Source organism: Capricornis sumatraensis, chromosome 13, assembly GCF_032405125.1.
Source record: "Capricornis sumatraensis isolate serow.1 chromosome 13, serow.2, whole genome shotgun sequence".
Taxonomy (NCBI): domain Eukaryota; kingdom Metazoa; phylum Chordata; class Mammalia; order Artiodactyla; family Bovidae; genus Capricornis; species Capricornis sumatraensis.
The window spans coordinates 49,975,112-50,000,700 of record NC_091081.1 but is presented as its reverse complement, the minus strand read 5'-3'; the positions used below and the strand labels follow the sequence as shown (position 1 = coordinate 50,000,700).

The window sequence follows — 25,589 nt, the reverse complement described above, 5'->3', positions numbered from 1 at the left end:
CGCATATGATCAGTAGGTACTCACCTGAATTCAACCACGATCCTCTTCTGGGGGAGGCCAGAAAAAAGTTCACTTTTTAATCCATATTTTGAGCCATCTTCAATCACCTGTTGCAGTACTGTCTGTAAAGTAAAAGGTATGGGATTTAATGATACAGAAATACTGCAATTTTGTTAATTACTTTGTTACTGGGAACTAATTCTTGCTAATTTTCTCATTCTAATTTATGGAGCTGAGAATTTTACAGCATTGTTGGCAGCACTGCCTTCTTTGATCGCTAATGCTAATCAGAGCAGTCATGACACAAGTTAACATCTAGGGGCCTCTGTGCCCTGTTATACATCATGTCTATTCATCCTTACAGCAGCCAGTGACGTAGATATTTTACAGGTGGAGAAACAAGTTTAGAGAAGTAACTGCCATGAGTCCCATAGCAAATAGCAACAATAATACTAGAAGCAGCATCTAATATGCATTGAATGCAGATTTCAAGCCAGGAACTGTACTAAACATTTTATATGTATTACATATATTACTCCTCACAACTACCCTGAAATGAGTATTATTTTTACAAGCGAGGGGACAGAAGCTCAGACTGGTTAAGTAACTTTCCCAAGGTCACACTGCAAAAACTTTGCTCACTCCACAGCCTAAGTGTTAACTTGGCATGGTGCTGCTACTTCTGTGATACTGATGATCTCAGTAATAGCAGAAAACAAATAAAAAAACATAATTCAAGTGCCTCTTGGCTACATAAGTAAGAAATGAGGCAATACCACAGAAACTGTCAAAACATATTTCAGGTTAACTTTTAGTTATTAACCACAGAATTACTATATAGGTTACAAAATTCATACTTTATTTTTTCCTAAGAGTGATGATGCATTTATCCATTATTTATTTTTTATTGTAGGATTCTGAAATGACTGATAGATTTTTATTTACTCTTATATTGATTTTGTTTCACAAACAGGATTTTAAGTCCTAAAAATGTAGTTTCTGACATGAAGAATTCTATCATTAGAGCTGGTTAAGACAGTCACTAAGTCAAAAAGGCAGAAAGGGAGTAGGAGGCAATAAAGCAACACTTTTAAGAAGCCTTTATAGAGTGCCAGGTTCAAGTCTAGAAGCTTCTTTGTTATCTTTAAGCCTTACAGTCTTAAAATGGGCAACATTTCCAATTTAACTGATGCAAGAACTAGGTTCAGACATAGAGAAAATCCTTCACTGACACTGTGCATTAAGCCACATACAGAAAGGATTATATAGACATTAAATACAGTATTGTCTATTGTACACGAGGGACTCATTCAATGTTTGTTATTCCAAGAATATGGGTCACAAGAAGACTGCAAGTAGGGCAGTAAACATTATAGGTAATTCATACTTGGATCATTCAGAAGTTAAGGCTTATCCATCCTGTTCACCTTCTATCTCTTTTTATGTAAGGGATGGCAGACTCCAAAAAAGGTAGTAGCAGTTAGTTAGAATTCTCTTTTAACAAATGAGTCTTGAATAATTGATTTCTCTGGCATAAACAAACAGACAAACAAAAACTTTAAGACTATCTTGTGTGTGTCACTTTCAAAGCATTCACTGACAATTGAACCCACCTGCTAACTAGTTTTTTCTTTACTACTTCACTGAAGGTGCTCTCAAAATCAGTATTTTAAAAGTCAACCCAGCTGAATACTTAAGTTGTGTTTATTAATCAATGCATTTTTTGTAAAATTTAAAAAAATTAAACAAATTAAGATAGGGCTAAAGTTTCTCTAATCCTTGTCCCCTTCTGCCTTCCCCAGGGGTAACCACTTTTAAGCATCATTTTGGTGGATGACGACTCCCTCCTCCTTGAAACAAGCCTTCCTTCCTTGGTTGCAGTGACATCATTCTACTGACTTTCGCTTTCCTTTGCAGATCCCTCTTTCAATGCCCACCCTGAGTCCCTCGCTGCACTCTTCTCACTTCTAGCTCCTTACTTACACTTCTCCTAGCTGTCAAGTCCTAAGACTTCACCACTTACCTACTAGAATCTCGTGCTACAGACTGATCTACTCAGCATTGAGCAACTCTCTCAGGCACTTCAAACAGGACATACTCTTCTTCCTTTTACATTCTTCATTTCCACAAACTTCACTCTGAACCCTCCAGCGAACCAAGTCAGAGACCTGGGAGTTCCTAAGATCTGCTCTTCCCCCTCAACCTCCAGAATCAATCATCTGTTAATCACCAAGCTGTCTCCTACATATCACTCTAGTTTTCTCCTCTGGTTTAGGCCCTCATCATCTGTCAGCTACACTACGTCTGTCAGCAAAAACTAAAACAGAAAAGTAACACCATCTTACATAATATACATATTTAATCAGGTCTATGGGCTTTCCTAGTGGCTCAGTGATAGAGAATCCCACTGCCAATATGCGAGACACAGGTTCAATCTCTGGGTTGGAAAGAGCCTCTGGAGAAGGAAATGGCAATCAGCTCCAGTATTCTTGCCTGGGAATCCCATGGACAGAGGAGCCTGGTGGGCTAAAGGCCATGGGGTCACAAAAGAGTCAGACATGATTTACTTTCTGTTTAAAGGTTTCAATGATTTCTTACCGCTTAAGTGATTTTACCAGTTTCTGGTTTGATTTTTAAATGCATATCATTTTTACTTTTTTAATTTTGAGGAAATTGATTTGTTGAAAAGCACACTGTAATACTGATAAAAATCACAAGTTAGAAGTGTTTTATAATAACAGATAATATATAATGATTAAAATGAAATAAATGTCATTAGCATAATACCAAAAATCGTAACAGGTACCACCTTTGGTACACATAACATACCATGGAAATAATGACACAGGAAAAAGCTGAAACTGTTATGCAGAGCATGTAAGGCCCTTCCCACTGTGTAATTTCATATCCTTCCCCACGCCATCCAATGCACAAATCATACTCAATCACCTTCTGACTTCCAAACAACGCCATATTTTTATTTCTACCCTGGCCCAACTGTCCCCTCTTCCTGGAATGCCTGCCCTCCTATCTCCCAAGTATATTCTTTATTTTCATTCTAATTCAAGGTTATCTTTTGCCTCAAGATGGATTTACTTTGAGGGAGTAAAGGAAAAAAAGAAAAGATTTATGTGCTTCTTTCTTTCCACTGGGGCTGCATCTTACACACACCTTCATTATGTGATTCATCCCAGTGTCTAGCCATTACACACTACCTTGTGATTTTTTTATGCTTTTCTTTCCTTGAGGCCAGGACACATGCCATTTTGTCTCTATATTTCAGCAATATAGTCCCTGGCAAATAATAAGCAAGGAGTTTATTGAATTAGTGGGCACAAAGAAGAATGTCAGAGAGCTAGTAAAGTTACCTGATATTACAAAAGAGAATTAAGTTAGGGGCCATCTATTCACCAATATTTAAGTTTAAAGGTAAGATATACTTGGTAATATAAATGCAGGTACATAAAGAACTTATCAGAAATTAAATCTTTCAAAAGTTTCACTTTTTGGAATGCTTTAGCCACCCACTCCAGTATTCTTGCCTGGAGAATCCCAGGGATGGAGGAGCCCGGTGGGCTGCCGTCTATGGGGTCGCAGAGAGTCGGACACTACTGAAGCGACTTAGCAGCAGCAGCAGCAGCAGCAGCCAATTAATGACTATTCCAATTGGCTGGTACTTTCTGTTTACCTACCACCATTCCATTTTCTGTGGATGAATTTTGCCATTTTATTGAATTCTTTATTGGTTGGTATTTCTCTACAACTTTCAACAGAACTTCTAATGAAGCTACCACTGCTTGATTAACAGGTCAGTTCCTTAGTCAGTAGCTGAAACATGCTTAATCATTCATTCTTTCCCTGTGTTCAACTGACACTACACATGACTTGAATGTAACCACTGCCTACTGACATAAACTCAATTAGTGAAATAATGAGCAAAGTTAGAGCCACTGAAATCAGTGTTTTTTTTTTTTCTTTTCCTTAAGTTTTGGAAGAGCATGCACAATTGAATTTGGCAAATAAAACTGCACGTATGTGAAATAAAAAATGAGGTTATTCATTGTGTATATCTAAGGCACACCAAAAAAAACCCCCAAAAAAACCAAATAGGATTTTGTTTGCTTTTTCCCTATGTGGTTAAACTCGTTTTCTGTTTTTCCTCCCTGTAAACCAAATTAACTATTAATTGAAGCTACAGTTCCTTCTGAAAGTCATCTGTGAAAAGTGAAAGTTGCTCAGTCATGTCTGACTCTCTGTGACTCTATGGGCTATATAGTCCATGGAATTCTCTAGGCCAGAATACTGGAGTGGGTAGCCTTCCCCTTCTCCAGGGGATCTTTCCAAACCAGGGATGAAACCCAGGTGTCCCGCACTGCAGGCAGATTCTTTTACCAGCTGAGCCACAAGGGAAGCCCAAGAATACTGGAGTAGGTAGCCTATCCCTTCTCTAGCAGATCTTCCCAACTCAGGAACTGAACTGGGGTCTCCTGCATTGCAGGCATATTCTTTACCAATTTAGCTATCAGGGAAGCCCAAGGAACAAGTTTGGTACCAAAGTGATAGTTCTTCATAGAGATAAGTTCTTCTAGCACTGAAAAATATATTATCTAGTCCCAAAGATTTGGCAGTTTGCACTACTTTTAATTTCACATTTTAGCCTCCTACCTTTGAGGATGATTTATATGAAGACAGTATAAACTGCTATTAGTGATCCAAATCTAAGCTAACATTTAATCATCCCAATTCTGCCAGTATTAATAACTCAACTGCAATGCATGAAAGACACATTTTATGCAATGCTAAATTTGTACATGTGTAAGCAATGACAAACTCATAATTCTCTGCTTGATGATTAAGTTTTAGACATAGATCATTGGCTACATGTTAATCTTGATAACTGCAAAGTGGAAAAAAAAAGTTTTATAATGGTCCTGAGAGGGTTGAATTTTCTTTTTAATGTGATCTGGAAACTTGAGACTCACAAATGAATATTGTTTAAGGCCCCAAAATAATGGAGCCAAGTGTAGAAGAAATTAGGCTTTGAGCAGATAAGAATTACTATTAAATCATAACTTATAATACAGGTAAAATGCTTAATATTCCTTTCTCAAACTATGGGTACTGCTCTAGGATGCATCTTTACTGTGACACTGAGCAGGGCTGCTGTAAGCAATCTGCTTGTCCTTTAATCAAAATCACATTATTATCCAGATCCTCAAGGTTGTTACAAAGAAGAGAGGGTTTCCATGTGAGGAAGAGCAGCTGGACCTCAAAGCTCTCACTCTTTCCCTGCATTGTCAACTGAGAAGGATTCGCAAATATTTTTAATAAGTGAGCCAGTGGGCATCCTTATATCACAGAAAAACCTCATAATTAATTGTAATAAAGCATGAAAACTCACGACCATTGAAATTTTAAATTATTAACAAAATATATGCCTTGCCTCAAAATATAAGCCACATTTCCTTCAGCTAAGCTGGCTATAAAGGCAAATTTGATCTACCACAGCACATTGTCCCATCTCAGGGAAAACAAAACAAGTAAAATACTGGTGTCTATCAAGGGGTCTAAAATTTGGAAGGCACACTGGTGAGCTGCCTTTCTCCTTCTACAAACACTGAAACAGCAACTGGGAAGAAAGAGTCCTTTATTTCAAAATGGGACATTAGACTCACTGGTTTGCTAAGTTAACATGAAATGTTATCAAGAGCCCAACAAGATAAAGACACTTTTTAACAAGCTCATAACAACTTTCTTTCTTGTTCCTGTGACAGATTTTGGTTTAACATGTTTAATCTTGAAATAACAGTGGAAAAAAAGATAAAAGAAAAAAGTTCAAAGATCTAAAGACAAGCATGAAACACCAACTCTTTCAGAATTATAGAGCTGATGGGTAAATATCTGTAAACTACATAACCTTGGTAAGAAACTATATTAGAAGTTTTGGTTTTATCCTTATTTGCAATTAAAGACCATAGTATATACAAAGTCTGACCTACCCAACAATCGTGGTTTGTTTTTTTAATAATAGACCAAACAATGCATTATGAGAAACTGTAAAGTTCAACTGAGATAAAACTCAAAGGGTCTCACACCACTGCTCATCTAGGATTACCTGTCCTCCACACTCACTCAACAGAAACCCAATTCCTCTAGGAGGTTTCCCCAACTCCTTCAGTCATCCTATTTCGCCATCTCTTACGCTTACTGTACCAATCACTTTAAGAAAATTCATATTGTTTTATTAAAAGAAAAAGAGTCTTATGGTTTTTCTCATATACATCTTATGCTTCCAATAGATTACAGGCTACTAAAGAGTGGCAACCAGCTACTGCTTTCAATGTATTCAGTGTACTACTTTGTACTTTGTACAATGTACTTTCAATGTACTGCTTTCCTGTATTCAATATGGAGTCCAATGATTCATTTAAAAATGGTTATCTCGCACTTACTGCATGCCTGGTGCTTTGCTAGGAACCGGATATGTGAGAAAAACAGATGCTATAAGCCCTAATGGAAATTAGAGTTTAAAGGGCAAAAGGCATTCATCAAATAAGAAAAATAGCAACTACAGTTAAGTTTTGTCAAGGAGGCATATACAGTGTTAAGAGCATGTATAAATGAAGAGGTCAGAAAGGCACTGCTAGGGAAATCAAGATGTGCAGGATAAGCGGAACTTGGGGTGATTTCCAGGCAGTGGGATTAGAATGTGTAAAAGTTCTGAGGCAAGAGGAGGCAGGATAAGTTTAAGAACCGGAGGGAAAACACGGTAGCTGAAGCAGAGGCAATGAGAGAAGGTGCAACAGCTGCACCGTAACCCGTTCTTACCTTTGTTAACAGTTCTCTGTTGATTTTGAAATTTACAGTCCCTTGACCAGTGCTGATTTCACTCACCACTGTGTCACATTTTAGCTGAAAAGATATAAAGTAAAACAGGGATGTTATAAAACAGGCCTAATGAGTTTTGCAGTTCTAATCCTATGGGACTGGCTTCCAAGGACAGCAGATGTGTCCTTTCTCATAGTCATGTGTCCGGACTTGGGCTTAGCTCTGTCATTATATTTGTGTTCATATGTTTTCTTCTTTCCCGGCTGGAATGCTACTCTATTCAGAGACTCTCTCTCCTCTTTCCCATTCTCTCACTTCAAATTCTCTAATGTGGGAAAAAGGGAGCCATCACTTTACCCCCACCTTATGTACTGTAACATGCAATGAACTCTTTATTTTACCCACCTTTCGCAAGAGTGATAGAACATGATACTCTGTTCAGGCCTCAGCTAAAACAACTTACACCCCCATAAAATATGTAAAAAAGTTTAAATATTTGGTCTTTAATGAACACGCTTTACATTTTTAACCAACCAGATGTTCAAAGCAGCCGGGAGACTCATGAAGTTTATTTAAAGAGATACCTGCTGTTACTGAGGAGCCACCAGCTTTCATTTTTGAGAACTCACAGAAGGAGGAGGAAATAAATATTGTAGTTAGGAGAATTTTATTCCTGGTATGCTTCCTGATAAAAATCTGGGTTGAGAGACTATGGGTTCAACCCCTAGTTGGGGAACTAAGGTTCCGTGTGCAGTGTGGCAAAAAAAGAAAAAAAACCTGGGGTGATTTCTGTGATCAAATACACATTTACTTAGCTACCAGAGCCTCTTTATCATATTCATTCTTTAAACATTTTTCCTGTGAAAGTGACTTTCATTGTTTGGACTCTTCAGTGTGCCCATGCCTTTCTCAGTGTCACATGTAGTAATCCTATTTAAAACAAAAACAAAACAACTTTGTCCCAAACCTTCCTTTTTCTTTCTGAAGGTATTAAACACTAACAATTTAGATGTGGTCATTCTCCACAGTCCTTTCAATTGCTCTCTTAGATACTGAGCCCATCAGAGAAATCAGAAATGAAAGAGGATTATTAAATTAACCACTTCTTCTCTGAAATCATGGTTCTATTTACATCTAATCATTTCTTCTCATATTTTAATGTTCATCCTCTCAGAAACTCATTTTAAAAACTGCAGCCCACTGTTCTAATTTATCAAACTTGTTCTCCTCAATTCAGAACTCCATCCAGCTTCAATCTATAAATTTAATTAACACTCAGTCTTCCTATAAGTAATTAATCAAAAAACAATACTGTCAGCTCAAGAGGGTTTCGTAACTAATTTCAAAAACCATCCTAACCTTATAGTATGCAGCTAAAGTAAATTTAAATTATACTTTCCAAGGTGTCTTGAACAAAAATACTATTAAATCCACTATTGTGGCTGACATAGCCTGCAGAATATTTTTTTATTTAGCATGTTTATTATAATGTCAAAAGAGATAATAGTGCCAAAGTACCTTCTCTGCCAGTCTCATGGCTTGAGTTTGAATATCTGGTCTTGAATGGTTATTGTTGTTTTCCAATAGAGAATCCACAGAAAGCTGGAAGTCAGCTACCTCTCTAAAGACAGATGTGAAACAGGAAAAGACTGTTACCTTAAAAACGTTACCAGAGTAAAAACAACAACAACAAAAAGACTAATCACTTTGAGTTCTCTACACTGACATAATCTTATCAGAAGAAGTTACACTTTCAAAATATAAAGCAAAGCAATTAGAAATATCATCACTATGTACTGATTGAGGACTTTATCTTATAAAATTCTTCCTCTTCCATCACCCAGCTGTAGCCTTATGGCATCTCTGTAAGAGACACACAGCAACTACCTTATTTGACAAATGTGAAAAATGATGTCTGGCAAGTTCATTGTCTCCCCTAGAAGTCTACTGCAACTAAACAGAGTCAGAAAAAAGCTCAAGTCTCTTGACCTCTTCTACAAATCTTCCTCCACTATTTCAAATACTTCCTTCTTCCAAGCCTCTTCATTGGCCTTCAGATGACCAAAGCAAAATTTTTAAAAACTGGTGAAATTTGAATTTTAACATGAGAAAAGTATTATTCTTAACAGTCAGTAGTTCTTTAAAGAGACAGACACTGCCATTCTTTTCACTGGGTTGGTGATGAAACAATGCAAAAACAAAGAAACCAAGAAAGAAACTAGGCAACCGGTCAGTGAAAACAATCATTTGCTTCAAACAGCAATGATCTCTAAGGAAGGATGGTATACAGGTGGCTTCAACAGTAATTAATGTTTGATTTGTAGAAAACAAAATTTGGAAAAAATTAAGACCTAACATGTTAGAAAGTGAGCGTGAGTGTTCATTACATTATTCTCTATAAATTTTCTATAGTTTGAAATTTTTCAAGGTATAAAAATAATCTACAAACATCCACATAATTACCGACACTGAATGTTTAATAACAAAGTAGAGAATTAGACTCTCTAGGCAGAACAGGTGGGCTGAATTACTGTCTGTCTAGCCCATTTCTAACCCCTTCACCTGCTCTTGGGCTTCCCTGGTGGCTCAGCTGGTAAAGAATCCACTTGCAATGTGGGAGACTTGGGTTTGATCCCTGGGTTGGGAAGATCCCCTGGAGAAGGGAATGACTACCCACTCCAGTATTCTGGCCTGGAGAATTCCATGGACTGTATAGTCCATGGGGTCACAAAGAGCTGGACACGACTGAGCGACTTTCACTTCAACATAAAACAGGAGCACAAATAACTTATTATTTTTGAAATCCAGGCACATGTCTAAAAAATTGTGTAACTTCTGATCACATTAAGGAATCTAGTCAATAGTAACCACTAAGAATTTTCCTGAGCCTTGAGCAGTGACCAAGGTGGCAGAATAAAAAGACCCTGAGCTAACCTCCTTCTGCATGCACACAAAAACTGCAACTATTTAACAGAGCAACTATCCACTGAAGTCACTGGATGACTAGGAGAAAAAACCTGGCGGCTCAGACAGTAAAGAATCCACCTGCAACAGATCCATTACGATCTCTAGGTTGGGAAGATCCCCTGGAGAAGGAAATGGCTACCCACTCCAGAATTCTTGCTGGGAGAATTCCAAGGACAGAGGAGCGTGGTGGGCTACAGTCTACGGGGTCACAAAAGAGTTGGACACAACTGAGTGACTAAGTACGGCAGCACAACTTGGGACAGAGATACGGACAGCAGTCAATTTAGGGAGCTCATTCATGACGATACTAGTGCTAGTAAATACCATTTTGAAATTTGCGTTCAAGCTTATTAGTGCTGGGTCCCAGCTTCAGGTACCAGCCAGTCCTCACCAGTTCGGGGGTATTCCAGGCCAGGTACATGGCTCCACCCAACAATGGGCTGACAATAGCTAAGGGATCCCCAGGCTGCCACACGTGGTCATAGGGATCCTCCTTCCTCACTGGGGTGGGCATCAGCCCTGGGACTCCTGGGCCCTGCAGCAAAAGATATGGCTCAGCCCACCAGTGGGCCAGCCCACTAGGACACAGCCTTACTCAAGATAAGGCTGACACCACCTCCAGGATACCCTGGGCACCTCAGCCAGCCGGGTCAGGACATGGCCACACTCACCAGTGGGCGATCACCAGCCTTGGGTTACTTTGACCCTGCCCTCCAGGAGGCCATCACCAGCCCCAGGACTATTCAAGGCCGTGGCCCTGTTCATAAGTAGGCTAACACTGGCTCTGGGACTGCGGGCCCTGCAGCTAGCCACCCTAGGACTTGCTCCCTAACAGAGAGGCAGTACTAGTCTCAGGATCCCTGGGGCCCTGTAGCCAGTCATCTTGTGACCCAGCCCTACCCATCTGCTGGCTTGTACCAGGCCCTGGGGTCCCCTGGCCATACAGCCAGCCACCTCAGGACCTAGCCCTGCTGACCAGCTTGTCAGCATCAATAATGGGACACATCAGGCCAAGTACATCTCTGGGCAGGAACACAGCCCCCCCCCAACTGAAGGTCAGGTATCTCAGAACCTCCAGAGTCCCAAGCTTCCCTGAGACTTGGTCCTGACCACCAGAGGGCCCAGGACCCACCCCCTCATTGCTGGCACTACTTCTGGACCCTCAGGTTACATTAGACCCAGTACCACCTACCAGTGGGCTGACACACTGGGACCACTAGGGGGGCCTTGCAGCTATAGACTCCAGGACCTGGCTCTGCCACCAATGGGCCAACACTAGCCCTTGGACCCACTGGGGCTCTGTAGTCAACTGACTTCAACCAACCATGGATCACAAAGTACCGCAGTTCATGCTAGCTAAAAAATCCACATATAGCTGCAACCATGCAGTTCAAACCCAGGCTGTTAAAGGGTCGACTATATAATTCAGAAAATTAGACTACCTGAACAAATAGATCCATATCACATTAAATAAACCACACTAACAAAAATAGTATTTCTTAATTTTCCTGGCATGTTATAGCACTTTAGAATCAAATCAGAAATACAGAACAGTTAGGCTTTGTTTCAGTACTCTAAAGGATAACTGGGGTTATGAAGACAAAGCAGTGGCAATTCCTTTATTTTAAACAATTTCAATATGCAGAATTTTCGACTGGTAGACTAGAGAAATTGAGGCCCTCCTCATTATTTATTGTCTATGAAACAAAGTCTTAGTATTTCAGACTGCTAAAGTAGAACTGCCTAAAGGAACTCAAAGCAGGTATAGAAAATCTTATTCAAAAGAGGGGCCAAGACAACAGGCAAGTGAAAAGATGCCCAGCTTCACTATTCACTAGGAAAATGTAAATCAAAAGGAAGGTATCACCTCTCATCAGAATAGGTACTGTCAAAAAAGTGAGAAATATCAAGTGTTGACAAGAATGTGGATAAAAAGGAACACTCACACACTGTTGGTGGGAATGTAGATTGGTGCAGCCTCTATGGAGATTGCTCAAAAAGACTAGAACTACCGTATAATCCAGCAACTTCTGGGTATTTATCCAAAGAATATGAAAACAATAATTTGAAAAGATATAAGCACCTATATGCATACTGCACCATTATTTATAACAGCCAAGGTATAAAACAAACCAGTGCCCATAAATGAATTGATACAGAAGATGTATACACACACACACGAACAATGGAATGCTACTCAGCCATAGAAAAAGACGAGATCTTGCCATTTGGGACAATGTGGATGGACCTTGAGGATATTATGCTAAATGAAGTAAGTCCAACCAAGAAAGAAAAATATCATATGATTTTGCCCACATGTGGAGTATAAAGAACAAAAAATAAGTGAACAAATCAAATCAAACATGAAGATACAGAGGTCCAGTTACTAGAGGGGAAGGGGTGGTGGGGAGAATTAAATGGGTAAAGGGGGATCAGCTGTATGATGACAGATGGAACACTAAATTTTTGGTGGTGACATAGCATGCTATAATGTATACAGAATATTGTCCACGTGAAATATATATAACGCTACCTCATTTAAAAAAATGAAACAAAAGATGGGTCAAGACAGTTCAGCTTACTAAAGGTCTTTGAAACATAAAATAAAAACTGAGACATTTCCATTATTATGCAAAATGCCCTTTACAGATTTATAAAGTAGGTAACTGTTTGCAACATTGTATCAGTTTACATATAAGGCCCATCTTTTGGTCAGTGGTTTCCTCTATTCTTGGAACTCACTATAGATGAAGTTGTAACAGGCTATTTTAAAGATGCTCTTTTACAAGACCATATGTAGCCTTTCTGTTTCTTTTCTACTTATCCATTGTCTTAAAACCCTAACAAAGTTAAGGGGACAAAATATTTAAGGACGTGATGGTATAGTAATAATGGTATCATTATATGCTAACAGTATAATGACAATTTAAGCTTAAAGCATTAAGTCTACTATGTAGCTAATTTCTTGCCAGTATTAATTAACTGAGAGGTATTTTATTCAAATATTGAAATTTTCTAGTCAACTGGTAAACAAGTATCAATGAGAATGACCAAACTCACAAAACAGATCTCTCTGAATCCAAGCAGCAACTATATAGATCATATGTAGCCCTAACCAGTAGTTCTCTATCACTGGGGAGTTCTCAAATGGAAACAAGCAAAAAAACTGAAACAAACAAAAAAACCCACCAAAAATCTAGCAGTAAACATGGCACAATAGTATTCAGGCATTAGATAGGTGTTTAATCTCTAAGATCTCTTCAAAAACTCTGATTTTCTAACTAGAATCATAGTTCTTTTATTTGCTATTACATAATTAAATCATATCTCATTCCAAATTTCTCAAAGACTGCCATATAGTTATTACACTAACATCAAAACAACATGAGAATATTAATATAATCTGCCATGTCAGAGTATTAAAGTACAGAATTTTTATTATTTAAAGCCATGCTAATAACACATGAAATCATATATTAAAGGATAATTTCAAGGACTATTTTGTAAACTGGAGAGTAACTGCATTTTTTGCTTAACTGACAAAATCAATCACATTCTAGATCATTACAAATATACTTAACTCTTTTCTGGAAATCGGAACTGCAGATATTGACTTGATCAAGTTTTCTGGTGGAAGATCCAACACTCTGGAAAGCTAGAAGTCAAAAATAAAGAATACAACAGAGCAAGATTGTTAATATATTTGTTCCACATTAACAGAATGTTACTCAACAATTAAAAAAAAATGCTGAACCACAACACAAATGAGCTTCAAATGTACTTTGTTTCGTGACAAGCGCCAGACTCAAAAGACTGTATAATGTACGATTCAACTTATTAGACATTCTGGAAAGCCCAAAACTCTAAGACTGAAGATTAGATCAGTGGTTGCCAGGAGTTGAGGATGAGAAGAGGGTTTGACCATATATTGGCAAACAGAACTGTTTACTAAAAAGGAAGAAATTTCATATTTGCAAATTTAAAAACCTTTTCTTCAAAGAGTAGGGATAAACCACTGAGGACCAAAGATAATTTCCTTTTATTCATTCATAAAGTCTTTTTGTGCTAGACACTGTTTTAGGAGTTGTGGATACAGCAGTGAATGAAAGACAAAAATCTCATGCTACTTAAACAAGCAAACAAATAAATAATGTGGGGGGAGGGGGGACCCTGACCCCCAGGCTCTACCAAGTTTCCTCCCTTGCATTTTTGAAAAGCTCACTTACTGACTATAATACAGTCACAGTGAACTATTGCCCTCATCAAAAACTCAAAAGTTTGTTGGAGGAGGCATTCCTACTTATTGCATGATTCTCAAATGACAGAGATTTCTTACATGCCTAGTTTTTCTCCCAAACAATCCCATGGATCACTATTGTAGACTTCACTTCATGAGTGATGAAACTGAAGTTCAGAGAATTTATGTAATTTGCTTAAGCAGAAAAGCAGAGATGTGAACACAAGCTATCCTATAAGCAGAACCTACATTTTTAATCTCTATGTCATATCTATATCCTTTCAAAGAGAAATGCATCAAAACAAAACAGTGAAACAGCAGTACAGTCATAATGAATTTAAAACTGTCTTCACTGTTCTCCCCTAATTCCTCAATCTTTATGCAGCCTCTGCAATGATCAAGTCATAGCTGGTGAGAGCAATGGGGTGAATAAAAAAAGAACGTTGGAAGAGATTAAGAGGCAATCTTAATCCTCTTCAGAGGTGTTTGTAAGTGTTCAGAAGGAGAGGAATAAAACTAAAGCCACTACATTATGAGAAACAATAAACTAAAGCCATTATGAGTAATAGTATCTATCCTCCTAATATCAAAAGAAATTAGTAAATTTCATAAACCTAAAAATGGTTAAAACTTGCAGACCTGGAGCTATCATTTATGTTTAGGATACTCTGTATTTCTACTTTGATCTAGCATGTGCTTATTCTTTAAGTTTAAATCTCAGAGTGCAGTCTTCATTTTTAAATTCTAGCCTTTAGCAACTGAATTACTGTATACTTGACAAAAAAGGGTTTTTTCCTTAATACACTTCCCCAGAAGTGGATAAATAGTTCCAAAGCATTTACCAAATAAAGACTGTAATAGTTCATGTTTATATTGCAAAATGTTCCTGCCAGTACAGCTACATCAATAATAAAGGGTCCACTTTTACTATCTATGAGTCCTTGAGAAAGTCATTTTACATCAATGAGCTTAAGTTTTCCTATCTGAAAAGCAGGGATAACAAATCTATTAATAATAAACTAGGGCTCTTGTGGGGAGAATGCAGTGGCACCCCACTCTAGTACTCTTGCCTGGAAAATCCCATGGGCGGAGGAGCCTGGTGGGCTGCAGTCCATGGAGTTGCTAAGAGTCGGACACGACTGAGGGACTTCACTTTCACTTTTCACTTTCATACATTGGAGAAGGAAATGGCAACCCACTCCAATGTTCTTGCCTGGAGAATCCCAGGGACGGGGGAGCCTGGTGGGCTGCCGTCTATGGGGTTGCAGAGAGTCGGACAGGCCTGAAGTGACTTAGCAGTAGCAGGGCTCTTGTGAGGACTAACAAAATTGTGTCACATAACAAGCATATAATAAATATTATTTCCTTCTTCCTTTAAAGGGTTTTATTTAGGCCATGACTTTCAAACTTACCCATAGCAATAAGATCTTCTGCCTATTCTTCTATTATATTTTTGCCTATTTTAAATATATCTAAACTCTGCTGGAAAATAAGACTGTCACTCACCATGCAGTAATACACAAATTAAGTCATTAGCCACTATAGTTGCTGACCAATAATACACCCGACAAAAAATAGAATGAGGCACTCTGTGCTTTGGAAAATCAGGCCCCTTAGAAAGGTCTATGTACATCTCAGCAAGAATTTTAAGTCCAGATTCTTGAATCTTCCCATATTTGAAGCAGCACTGAAATAATTAACTGAGACATTTGTTCCTTGTGATGAGCTGTAATCTCTTACTGAGATGTAAGCTGGATCGTATGCATTCCCTAGCCAACAACCATGAGTCAACTGGCTTCTCTTCCTACCTCTTTAGAGCAATTCACTCAGCGCTGCGAAGTGGCGGTCTCCCAGGTTACAGTCATCAGTAAGGTCCCTGAGTAAAACTGAAACTCACACAATGGAATACTACTCAGCCATAAAAAGCATAAAGCCATCTGCAGCAACATGGATGCAACCAGAATTTATCATAATAAGTGAAGTAAGCCAAAGAGAAAGACAAATAACATATTACTTATATGTGTAATCTCCAGGAGATGGTGAAGGACAGGGAAATCTGGCGTGCTGCAGTCCATGGGGTCACAAAGAGTCGGACACAACAGGGTGAATGAACAACAAATATGTGGAATCTAAAAATATGACACAAATGAACTTATCTACAAGACAGAAAGAGACTCATGGACAAACAGAACAGACTTGTGGAGGAGAGGTGGAGTGGGAGGCTGGAGTTAGTAGATGTAAGCTATTATATATGGAATGGATAAATAATATCTTACTGTATAACATAAAGAACGACTGACATAGTCAGTATCCTATGATAAACCATCATGAAAACATAAGAGAATGTATATATATATGTATAACTGAATTACTTTGATGTACAGTAGAAATGAAACACTGTAAATGTTTAGTGTTTAAATGTTTACAATGTTTAAACACTGTAAATCAACTGTACTTCAATAACAAAACACTATAAAAAACATGGTGAATTTGGTTATGTGTTGTTCAGTTGCTCAGTCGTGTCCGACTCTGCCACCCCAATGAATTGCAGCACACTATGCTTTCCTGTCCTTCACTATCCCGGAGTTTGCTAAAACTCATGTCCATGGAGTCAGTGACGCCATCCAACTATGTGTATTTGCCCACTATGTGTATTTTCCCACAATTAAAACCCAAAAGACAGACCTGGGGATTAAGTAGTAGAAAGAAGTCTTCTTTAATCATCTCCCATTTCCTACCCATTAACAAATTAAAATAAAAAGGAAGGAAGAAAGAAGAGGAGAAAGGAGGGAAGGTTAGAGGCTGGTTGGTTCTCCATCAACAAATACACATGATAGGCACGGCTCAAAGTTACAAACTTCAAGAATGGAAACCAAGGAAAGATACAGCAGATTCTGAGAAGAAATGGAGCAGCCCTGTTTGGCAAGGCTCCTAAACTGAATTAACAATCTCATTAATACACCGAATCTGGAGAGAAAACATTGAATTCTTCCCCCCACCCCCTAACAACCCATCTATGACTGATAGATGCTACAGAACTGCAGGCAAGAACGGGTAAAACAGAGAAGTGATTCAGGGCACTTTCCAGCAGAAGTGAAGATCCTAGGGCTAGAATCTGAGGGTCTCCACAATGGAAACACAACATACTCCCCAATCACAGGCAGTAAATGCTGATATTGTGTTGCACGGGCAGGAAGAGTCATAGGAGAAGTTTTTATAGGAAGATGGAAAAACGTCAGAACTAGCAGCAAAAATATGCCAAGTCAGAGTTCAGGAGTAATGTGTACAGGTCACCACGACCTCCTGGAGAGACAGAAGAGGAGTGGAAAGCTGCAGAGTGTATATTTTGTAACCACATAAGTGAGCTGAGCCAAGAATAATGCTGATATGAAGAGTAAGGAAGTTGCCCACACACTGTGGAATCTAATATAAAGTCTGGGCAGAGGTGTCAAGCACTAGTAAGATGAAAATGAACAGGCATGAAAAACAGACAAACTGAAAGAGAGCTCGATAAGGAGAGAGAAGGGGTCCCTACGGAAAGGGAAAAAAAGACAGAATGAGAGGAATGTGGCATACAAGAGACCAAAGAACTCTAGAAGAAAAATACAACTGAATACAAAGACATTCTTCACAAGGGTTTCAAGATGTCTGAATAACAAGAACTAAACGACTGAAACAGAGTGAAATAAAAAGGGAGTCTGATGATCAAATATTACAGAACTAATAATTAAATACAAAGGAAGAGTGTAGTCAGAACTGAAAATAGAACATAAAAGGGCTAAGATAATCAGAGAATATACATTTTAAAAAACATAAAGCACAGACAAAGGTAAATAAAATTTGGTACAAGATAACTCAACCTTAGAGTAACTTATGTCCCTAAAATAATAGATAGCCAACGGAAATTTGCTGTAGGACTTAGGGAACTCAAACTAGGACTCTAACAGCTTAGAGGGGTGGCAAAGAGCAGGAGGTGGGAGGGAGGGTAAAGAGGGAGGGGACATATGTCACCTCTGGCTAATTCATGTTGATGCACTGCAGAAATCAAACCAACACTGTAAAGCAATCATCCTTCAATTAAAAATTTTAAAAAACAAAACACCAGCAGCAAGAAAGCAAGTGAACAGGAAGAAGAGGTACACTGGCTCTACAGCTGCAGTAAGTCTAGAGAGACAAAGCACAAACCCACGCTCCAGCGTGTCAAGAAGAGATGCAAAAGATTGTCAAGCAGAATGGAGCAGCCTTATTTAGCAGGGCTCCTACCTTAGTCTCATTTACCAGCAGTCATAGAAGAAAAATAGAAAGTACTCATATATATCGTGGCTCCCCCAGAAGCAGGGCCTGGGAAAAGGACTGCATGCAGGCAGTTTATCTGGGAAGTGATTCCTGAGGGCAGAAGTGATTTATTGGGGAGAGTGAGAGAAGAGAAAAAGTAAATATAAGATAATGCTATCAAGGTCACTGATACAGGCAATACTGGCTTAATTTCTATCTTACTTTTGCATACAACGTATACCGAAAGTGTCTATCCAAAAGTAGGGAGCAGGAGCCTCCATCCCTCAGTGGTCCAGCGGGAGGTCCTTGAGAGTGTTCACTCCACTCCACCTGAGCTGAGTCTGTGTTGGTAGCAGGCTTTTTGACAGGAGGAAGTGCTGTCGATGGTAAGTAAATGGAAGCACATGTGAAACTGTTCACATCAGTGGCAGCTAGAATCAGGTGTGACACAGGTAACAGGGCATAATTGTCAATAAAAGGGAAAGCATCCCTGAAATAAAGAACTAAATCTAAATTGTGGTGTATTACTAAGGTTAAAGCGTCTGCCCGCAATGCGGGAGACCTAGGTTCGATCCCTGGGTTGGGAAGATCCCCTGGAGAAGGAAATGGCAACCCACTCCAGTATTCTTGCCTGGAGAATCCCACGGACGGAGGAGCCCGGAGGGCTACAGTCCATGGGGTCGCAAAGAGTCGGACACGACTGAGCGACTTCACTTCACTTTCACTGCCATGGCACACCACTCACCAGTAAAATGAAGGAACTCGATCTCCGTGCACCATTATGGAGAAATCTTTTAATATTTGAAACAAAGAAACAAAAAAAAACCACCCAACATGCAGAAGGATAACTAAAGTTTGCTTACTGCCTATATAAAATTTAATAACTTGCAAAAGAATACTATATAGGAGTACTCTGGTAGGTAGTAAGTCACACGCACAGATACGATAAACACAAAACCTCATATGTGAAGAGTGCAACCAGAGATGGATACCCAGGGGATTTTAATAGTATTTGTAACAGTTTATTTCTCAGGTTGGGTGATGGGTACATGGGTATTAAAAGTATTCTTCTCCATGATTAAAGATTGTCCTAAAAAGAAAAAAAGAGACAAACAAATGCAATCTACAGATAAAAATAAATGACTACATCAGCAAAACGCAATACAGAAAATGACACATCCTGGTCAAGTCACTACATTTCAAAAATAAAGCACCCAATCAAGAAGACTCCCGAGATGAAATAAATGTATTTTACTTTGTTACCATGTTACTTATTCACAAAGATCACATTCTGGTTAAAGCAAATAACTTAGAATTTATATAGGGTGAGTTTCATCTACTGGAGAAGCTACAAAATGATACACTTGTTTCATCTGCTCAGTTGGTTTTTAAATTGAATTAGTTGCCAATATATGAAAATCAGAAAATTTTTAAATAACATTAGATTATTGTATGGTGTTTGCATCTGTGGTATCAGACTTTGGAAAATCAAAATCAGAACTAAACAACCTGGTGTTATTGCTTTATTTCTAAAATGAAGATTTTTAATATTATTTCTAAATCTACTATTTTCATTTTATTTTAAAGCATGCTAATTTTCCAGTGATTAACCCTCCTTTTGATATGTCTAGGATTTTTTATCTGAAAAGTCATAATTTCTTTTTAAAAAAAGTTAAAAAAGTAATGCCCTTCTTGAAAAATCTACTCATAAAGAAAGGCAGCCAATTAAGCCATATATCAGGAAGACTGGTCATATACCAGGAAAGCACTGTATTTAATTAAAGAGAATAGAGGTATGCAGATATCATTAATAAGTGTTACTAACTTTGACAAAGTTACTGAAACAAATTAGGAAAGGTAGAGGAAAGTTACACCAGCCATAAGAGTGTCATGTATACTACCTAAATCTGAAACATCAAGATTTTAAGAAATTTATTAACATTCAATGTTATATTAGTTTCAGGTGTACAACACAGTGACGCATGAAATGACAGCCAAAATAAGTGCAGCGAGCATCTATCACCATACAAAGTTGCTACAATATTACTGACTATATTCCTTATGCATACATTGTGTCTGGTGACTTAATTATTTTACAGCTGGAAGCTTGTACCTCTTAATTCCCTTTACCTCTTTTGTCTGATTTCCCCAGCCCCTCCCCTTTGGTAATCACCAGTTTGTTCTCTGTAGAGATGAATCTCTGAAACATTAAGATTAAAAACAAAACCAAAACGCTCCAAATTGTGATGCTGTTCATTATCTCTTAACTGCTCATTAGAAAATGAGGGCTCATTTAGAAAATATATCAATAATTCTTTGAAATGTACTTTTGTTGCTGCTGTTAAATTCACGCTAAACTGTGTTTAACACTTTTTACTTAAAACTACATTTAGGTTACGAATATATGAGGAATCATGATAGCATACTTTTAGCAGTCAGACATTATTCATTGTAAAACTTAAAAAAAAAAAACCTGGTTACAATACAGCCCAATTTTTATAAAAAGCCTATCTATCCTTCCTTTTTTCCACCTGTATACCTGCAAAGAAATGTATCTAAAATAAAGGTCAACATTAGTGATGATAACTACTTATGGGGGAGATTTTAAAAGATATTCTTGGTAACTTTTTTATTGTAATTCTTTACAATAAGCAGGTATTACTTTTGCAAAAATGAGAAAGGTTTTCTCTTTTATGCACAACTTTATAAAAGTATCTGCTGCTGCTGCTAAGTTGTGTCAGTCGTGTCTGATTCTGTGTGATCCCGTAGACGGCAGCCCACCAGGCTCCCCCGTCCCTGGGATTCTCCAGGCAAGAACACTGGAGTGGGTTGCCATTTCCTTCTCCAATGTATGAAAGTGAAAAATGAAAGTGAAGTCGCTCAGCCGTGTCTGACTCTTAGCGACTCCATGGACTGTAGCCTACCAGGCTCCTCCGTCCATGGGATTTCCCAGGCAAGAGTACTGGAGTGGGGTGCCGTTGCCTTCTCCGATATAAGTATCTACTGTTAAGGAATTCCTGTTGAAAATTAAGCAGTATGGTTCAGATACACAGTTTTCTGGTTACCTAACTTCATGTAGGGTTGTTGCACCGCACCCTGCAGGCCTGAAAGCCTTGTGGTTGCCCAACCTGGAGACCAAAGAAAGGGGCCAGGAGACAATGACAGACACTAATGATTTATCAGATAGAAAAATCTTACATGTCTGAAGCCTGGGACCTGGAAAACATCCCACCCTGTAGAGCAGACAAGACACGGCAGCCATTTTTGCTACTTGCGGGAAGGAGGAGCTACCACTTAGAGGAGGAACTGCCGCCAGGTTGGCTCACCAGTTACCAGAAAAACCAGCAGCTGAGGGAGGGGGCAAGAAACTAGGCAGTAACTGATTAAGCCCTATAATTAAGAGGACTGGATAGTCATGTGAGTGAAGCAGGGCCTGGTCAGCAGAGAATACAGAGAGCAAGGGAACAGCCATCTTGAATGGCCTGACCAAACGGGTGCTAAAGTTTTTACCTAGGCTAGTGGATAATGATTAGGTCCCCAACTCCAGCCTCTGGGGGTAGTGGTGTGGAAAGGTGGTTCAAAACACCACATCCTCACAACTCTAAGAAAATAATGACTAATGAGTACAGCATTTATACAATATATAAAACACAATCCTGAGCACTCTATTAATTCACTGAATCTTAATGACAAGTCTATAAGGTAGATAAATAATTTTCCATTTTACAAATGAAGTACAGTGAACTTACCTACTTATCAGAGAAGCTGGATTTAAACCTGAATCTTCTGTTCTTAATCACTATACCAGGGATTCCCACATTTTGCTGCCCATGGGAATGACCCAGGGATCTTTAGAAAACACTGGTGTCTGGCTCCCACATGCAAATATTCTAATTAATACAAGGTGTGACCTGAGCAACAGATGTTAAAAAGGTCTTGGGATTGATTCCAATGTGAGGTAAAACAGGGGGACCACTATACTATACCTTTCCGCTGCTGGTCGTCCTTAGCTAGCTGCTATCAAGCCTGAGTGAATATCAGAATCACCTGATAAGGTTTAGAACTTCAAGGCCCCTACCCCATCACAGCCCAAGGGACCTGGGCTGAGGTATTGTTTTTAATGCTTCTCAGGTGATTCTCACCTCATGTAGATAACGTGAAAGTGAAAGTGAAGTCGTGTCCGACCATTTGCGACCCCATGGACTGTAGCCTACCAGCCTCCTCTGTCCATGGGATTTTCCAGGCAGTAGTACTGGAGTGGATTGCCATTTCCTTCTGCAAGCTAGAGACAAACTGCATAGGGAGATACCAGCTGCTTCCTGTGTTAACAATCAGTACCCAATTGAGGGAGGGTTTTTAATTAATTCAAAGAGTATAATTCAAATGGATGGGGCACACACACAAAAATAAGAAAACATTAAGAACCACTGTCAAATATTGGAGAGCATGGTTTTTCATTTCCTTACGGTCTTATAGGTTCCGAATTATTCTGGAAATAATAGGACTTTCTTCAACTGTCTCTGAGATTGAAATTAGTGTTTTCTCTGATGAGAAAGTGACCTAAGAGTATCCTTGGCTACAGATTTCCTTTTATTCCCCTTTAGGTAAAGGTGTTCTCCTGGGTTTCATCTGGGGCTACCACAGATACAACAAGGGCATTTTGCTAGCCATCCATTTGAGGCCTCATAATAGTGAAAGAAAAAAATTTTTAAGAATATGTCAGAAATTTACTTAGTTGAAAATAAAACACTAAAAGACTAAGGCTCAAAAATTTAAACCTGAAGACAGAGGAATAAAATCCACAAAACGTTAGGCACAGTCCTTGAAAAATAAACTAAATAACTTACAACTGAGCAAAGAGGAAACCTGAGGTTGAAAGCAGAACCACGTCTAAAAGGGAGAATCAAAGTGGAAATTCACATATGCCAGATCTGGTTTGGGAACCTATCATCAGAGAGTCTCATGTATTACACAATAACAACACCTACTGAATGCTTACAGTGTGTCAGGTACAATTCTAAGCCTTGGACTTGGCAACCTAAAGTCAAAGATTCTAATGTAACAGAACCTGGCTCCAGGATACCTGGCATTAAAAAGACAATAATTAATCAGCTTGAGGGCAGTTCTCAACAATTTGTTTCCCTTACACACAGGCACACATAAGTCCCACATTTGATAGTCAGGAACTGAACACAGAGTCAAAAAAATATACTATCAGTGTGGCTAGTCTACATAGACTTGAAATTCAGTTAGGAGTTTAACTTGCCAGGTTCAAGATCAAAATCTCCAAAAACCACATAAAAAATCCTAATTTAGCTGATGAAAAAAAGATCCTTATGCTTCAGCAACCATATAGGTGGCAGAACTGATACCCTATGAAAATTAGTTCTATATTTTTATCCAGATAACAGTCTACAAGGCAATGAGTTTCAAAATTCTTGAAAGATCAATCACTTTTCAAGATTCTGAATTACTTAAACTATAAATTATCCTTGGTTATTCCTCATTTCTGACTCTACTATAACCAGATCCTAGGTGTATGTCTGCCAGCAAGAGCCAGTGCACCAGTATTACCATACATGCAGAATTTCTTTAGGTCTGAACTAGTTCAAAGACTCAAACAGTCAGCAAACAAGGTATCAACTGAAACTTCAGTTCAGTTCAGCCACTCAGTCATGTCTGAGTCTTTGTGACCCCATGGACTGCAGCACACCAGGACTCCCTGTCCATCAACAACCCCTGGAGTTTACTCAAACTCATGTCCACTGAGTCATTGATGCCACCCAACCATCTCATCCTCTGTCATCCCCTTCTCCTCGTGCCTTCAATCTTTCCCAGCATCAGGGTCTTTTCAAATGAATCAGCTCTTCACATCAGGTGGCCAAAGTATTGGAGTTTCAGCTTCAGCATCAGTCCTTCCAATGAATATTCAGGACTGATTTCCTTTAGGATGGACTGGTTGGATCGCCTTGCTGTCCAAGGGACTTTGAAGAGTCTTCTCCAGCACCACAGTTCAAAAGCATTAATTCTTTGGCACTCAGCTTTCTTTATAGTCCAACTCTCACATCCATATATGACTACTGGAAAAACCATAGCCTTGACTAGACGGACCTTAGTTGGCAAAATAATGTCTCTGCTTTTTATTATGCTGTCTAGGTTGGTCATAACTTTTCTTCCAAGGAGCAAGCATCTTTTAATTTCATGGCTCCAGTCACTATCTGCAGTGATTTTGGAGCCCCCCAAAATAAAGTCTGTCACTGTTTCCATTGCTTCCCCATCTATATGCCATGAAGTGATGGGACCAGATGCCATGATCTTAGTTTTCTGAATGTTGAGTTTTAAACCAACTTTTTCACTCTCCTCTTTCACTTTCACCAAGGGGCTCTTTCATTCTTCACTTTCTGCCATAAGGATGGTGTCATCTGCATATCTGAAGTTACTGATATCTTCTGCCAGCAATCTTGATTCCAGTTTGCGCTTCATCCAGCCCAGCATTTCTTATGATGTACTCTGCATATAAGTTAAAGAAGCAGGGTGACAATATACAGCCTTGACGTACTCCCTTCCCGATTTGGAACCAGTCCATTGTTCCGTGTCCAGTTCTAACTGTTGCTTCCTGATCTGCATACAGATTTCTCAGGAGGCAGGTCAGGTGGTCTGGTATTCTCACCTCTTGAGGAATTTTCCACAGTTTGTTCTGGTCCACACAGTCAAAGGCTTTGGCATAGTCAAAGGTATGACCTAAATCAAAAAAGAACTTCCCAAATGATTTGACAGTAAGTTACCTGCAGTTATTTATAATGAAAGAAATTTAGCATGGCTCTTACAGAACTTGTGCTTTGAAGCTGAACTGAATGCGGGTGAGCCTGTGAGAATAGGTTGGAAGCAAAGTACACACTTAGATAATACAGTCGTTGCTGTGGTTCACCCAAATGTGTGAGAGTATCTTTCTAAATTACCAGGCCAAATTTATGTTGGGGAGATACTCCAGCTTAGGACTAGATGACAACTGGACTGGTTTAACGGCTCCTTGAGGTCATGAGATTTGACAACACAACTCCGCAGTCAGGGAGCCGTGTCTGCTATTCACTGTTATCAGTGTATCTCCTCTATCAATTTATATATTCAATAGATAATAAATTAATGAGGAGGGGAGCTTAAGGCCTTTAAAACGTAACAGTCATATAACAATGAAATGCAGTGAACCTATACTGGAAAAAAAGGCTGTTGAAAAACATCAGCAAAACTGGAATGGACTGTAAATTAAATTTTAGAAAAAGTC

The 25,589-nt window shown here is 38.8% G+C and overlaps 1 protein-coding gene across 1 annotated transcript in view; it reads right to left on the bottom strand.

Moving 5' to 3' along the window:
• Nucleotides 1-25,589, bottom strand: part of RARS2 (arginyl-tRNA synthetase 2, mitochondrial) — a 72,436-nt gene that overhangs the window by 40,345 nt on the left and 6,502 nt on the right. The window contains exons 2-5 of the mRNA XM_068985217.1: nucleotides 13,377-13,450; nucleotides 8,347-8,449; nucleotides 6,829-6,912; nucleotides 25-122 (exon numbers count right to left, since the gene is read on the bottom strand). Coding sequence (XP_068841318.1) covers nucleotides 25-122; nucleotides 6,829-6,912; nucleotides 8,347-8,449; nucleotides 13,377-13,450 — 359 coding nt within the window. The remainder of the gene's footprint in view (nucleotides 1-24; nucleotides 123-6,828; nucleotides 6,913-8,346; nucleotides 8,450-13,376; nucleotides 13,451-25,589) is intronic.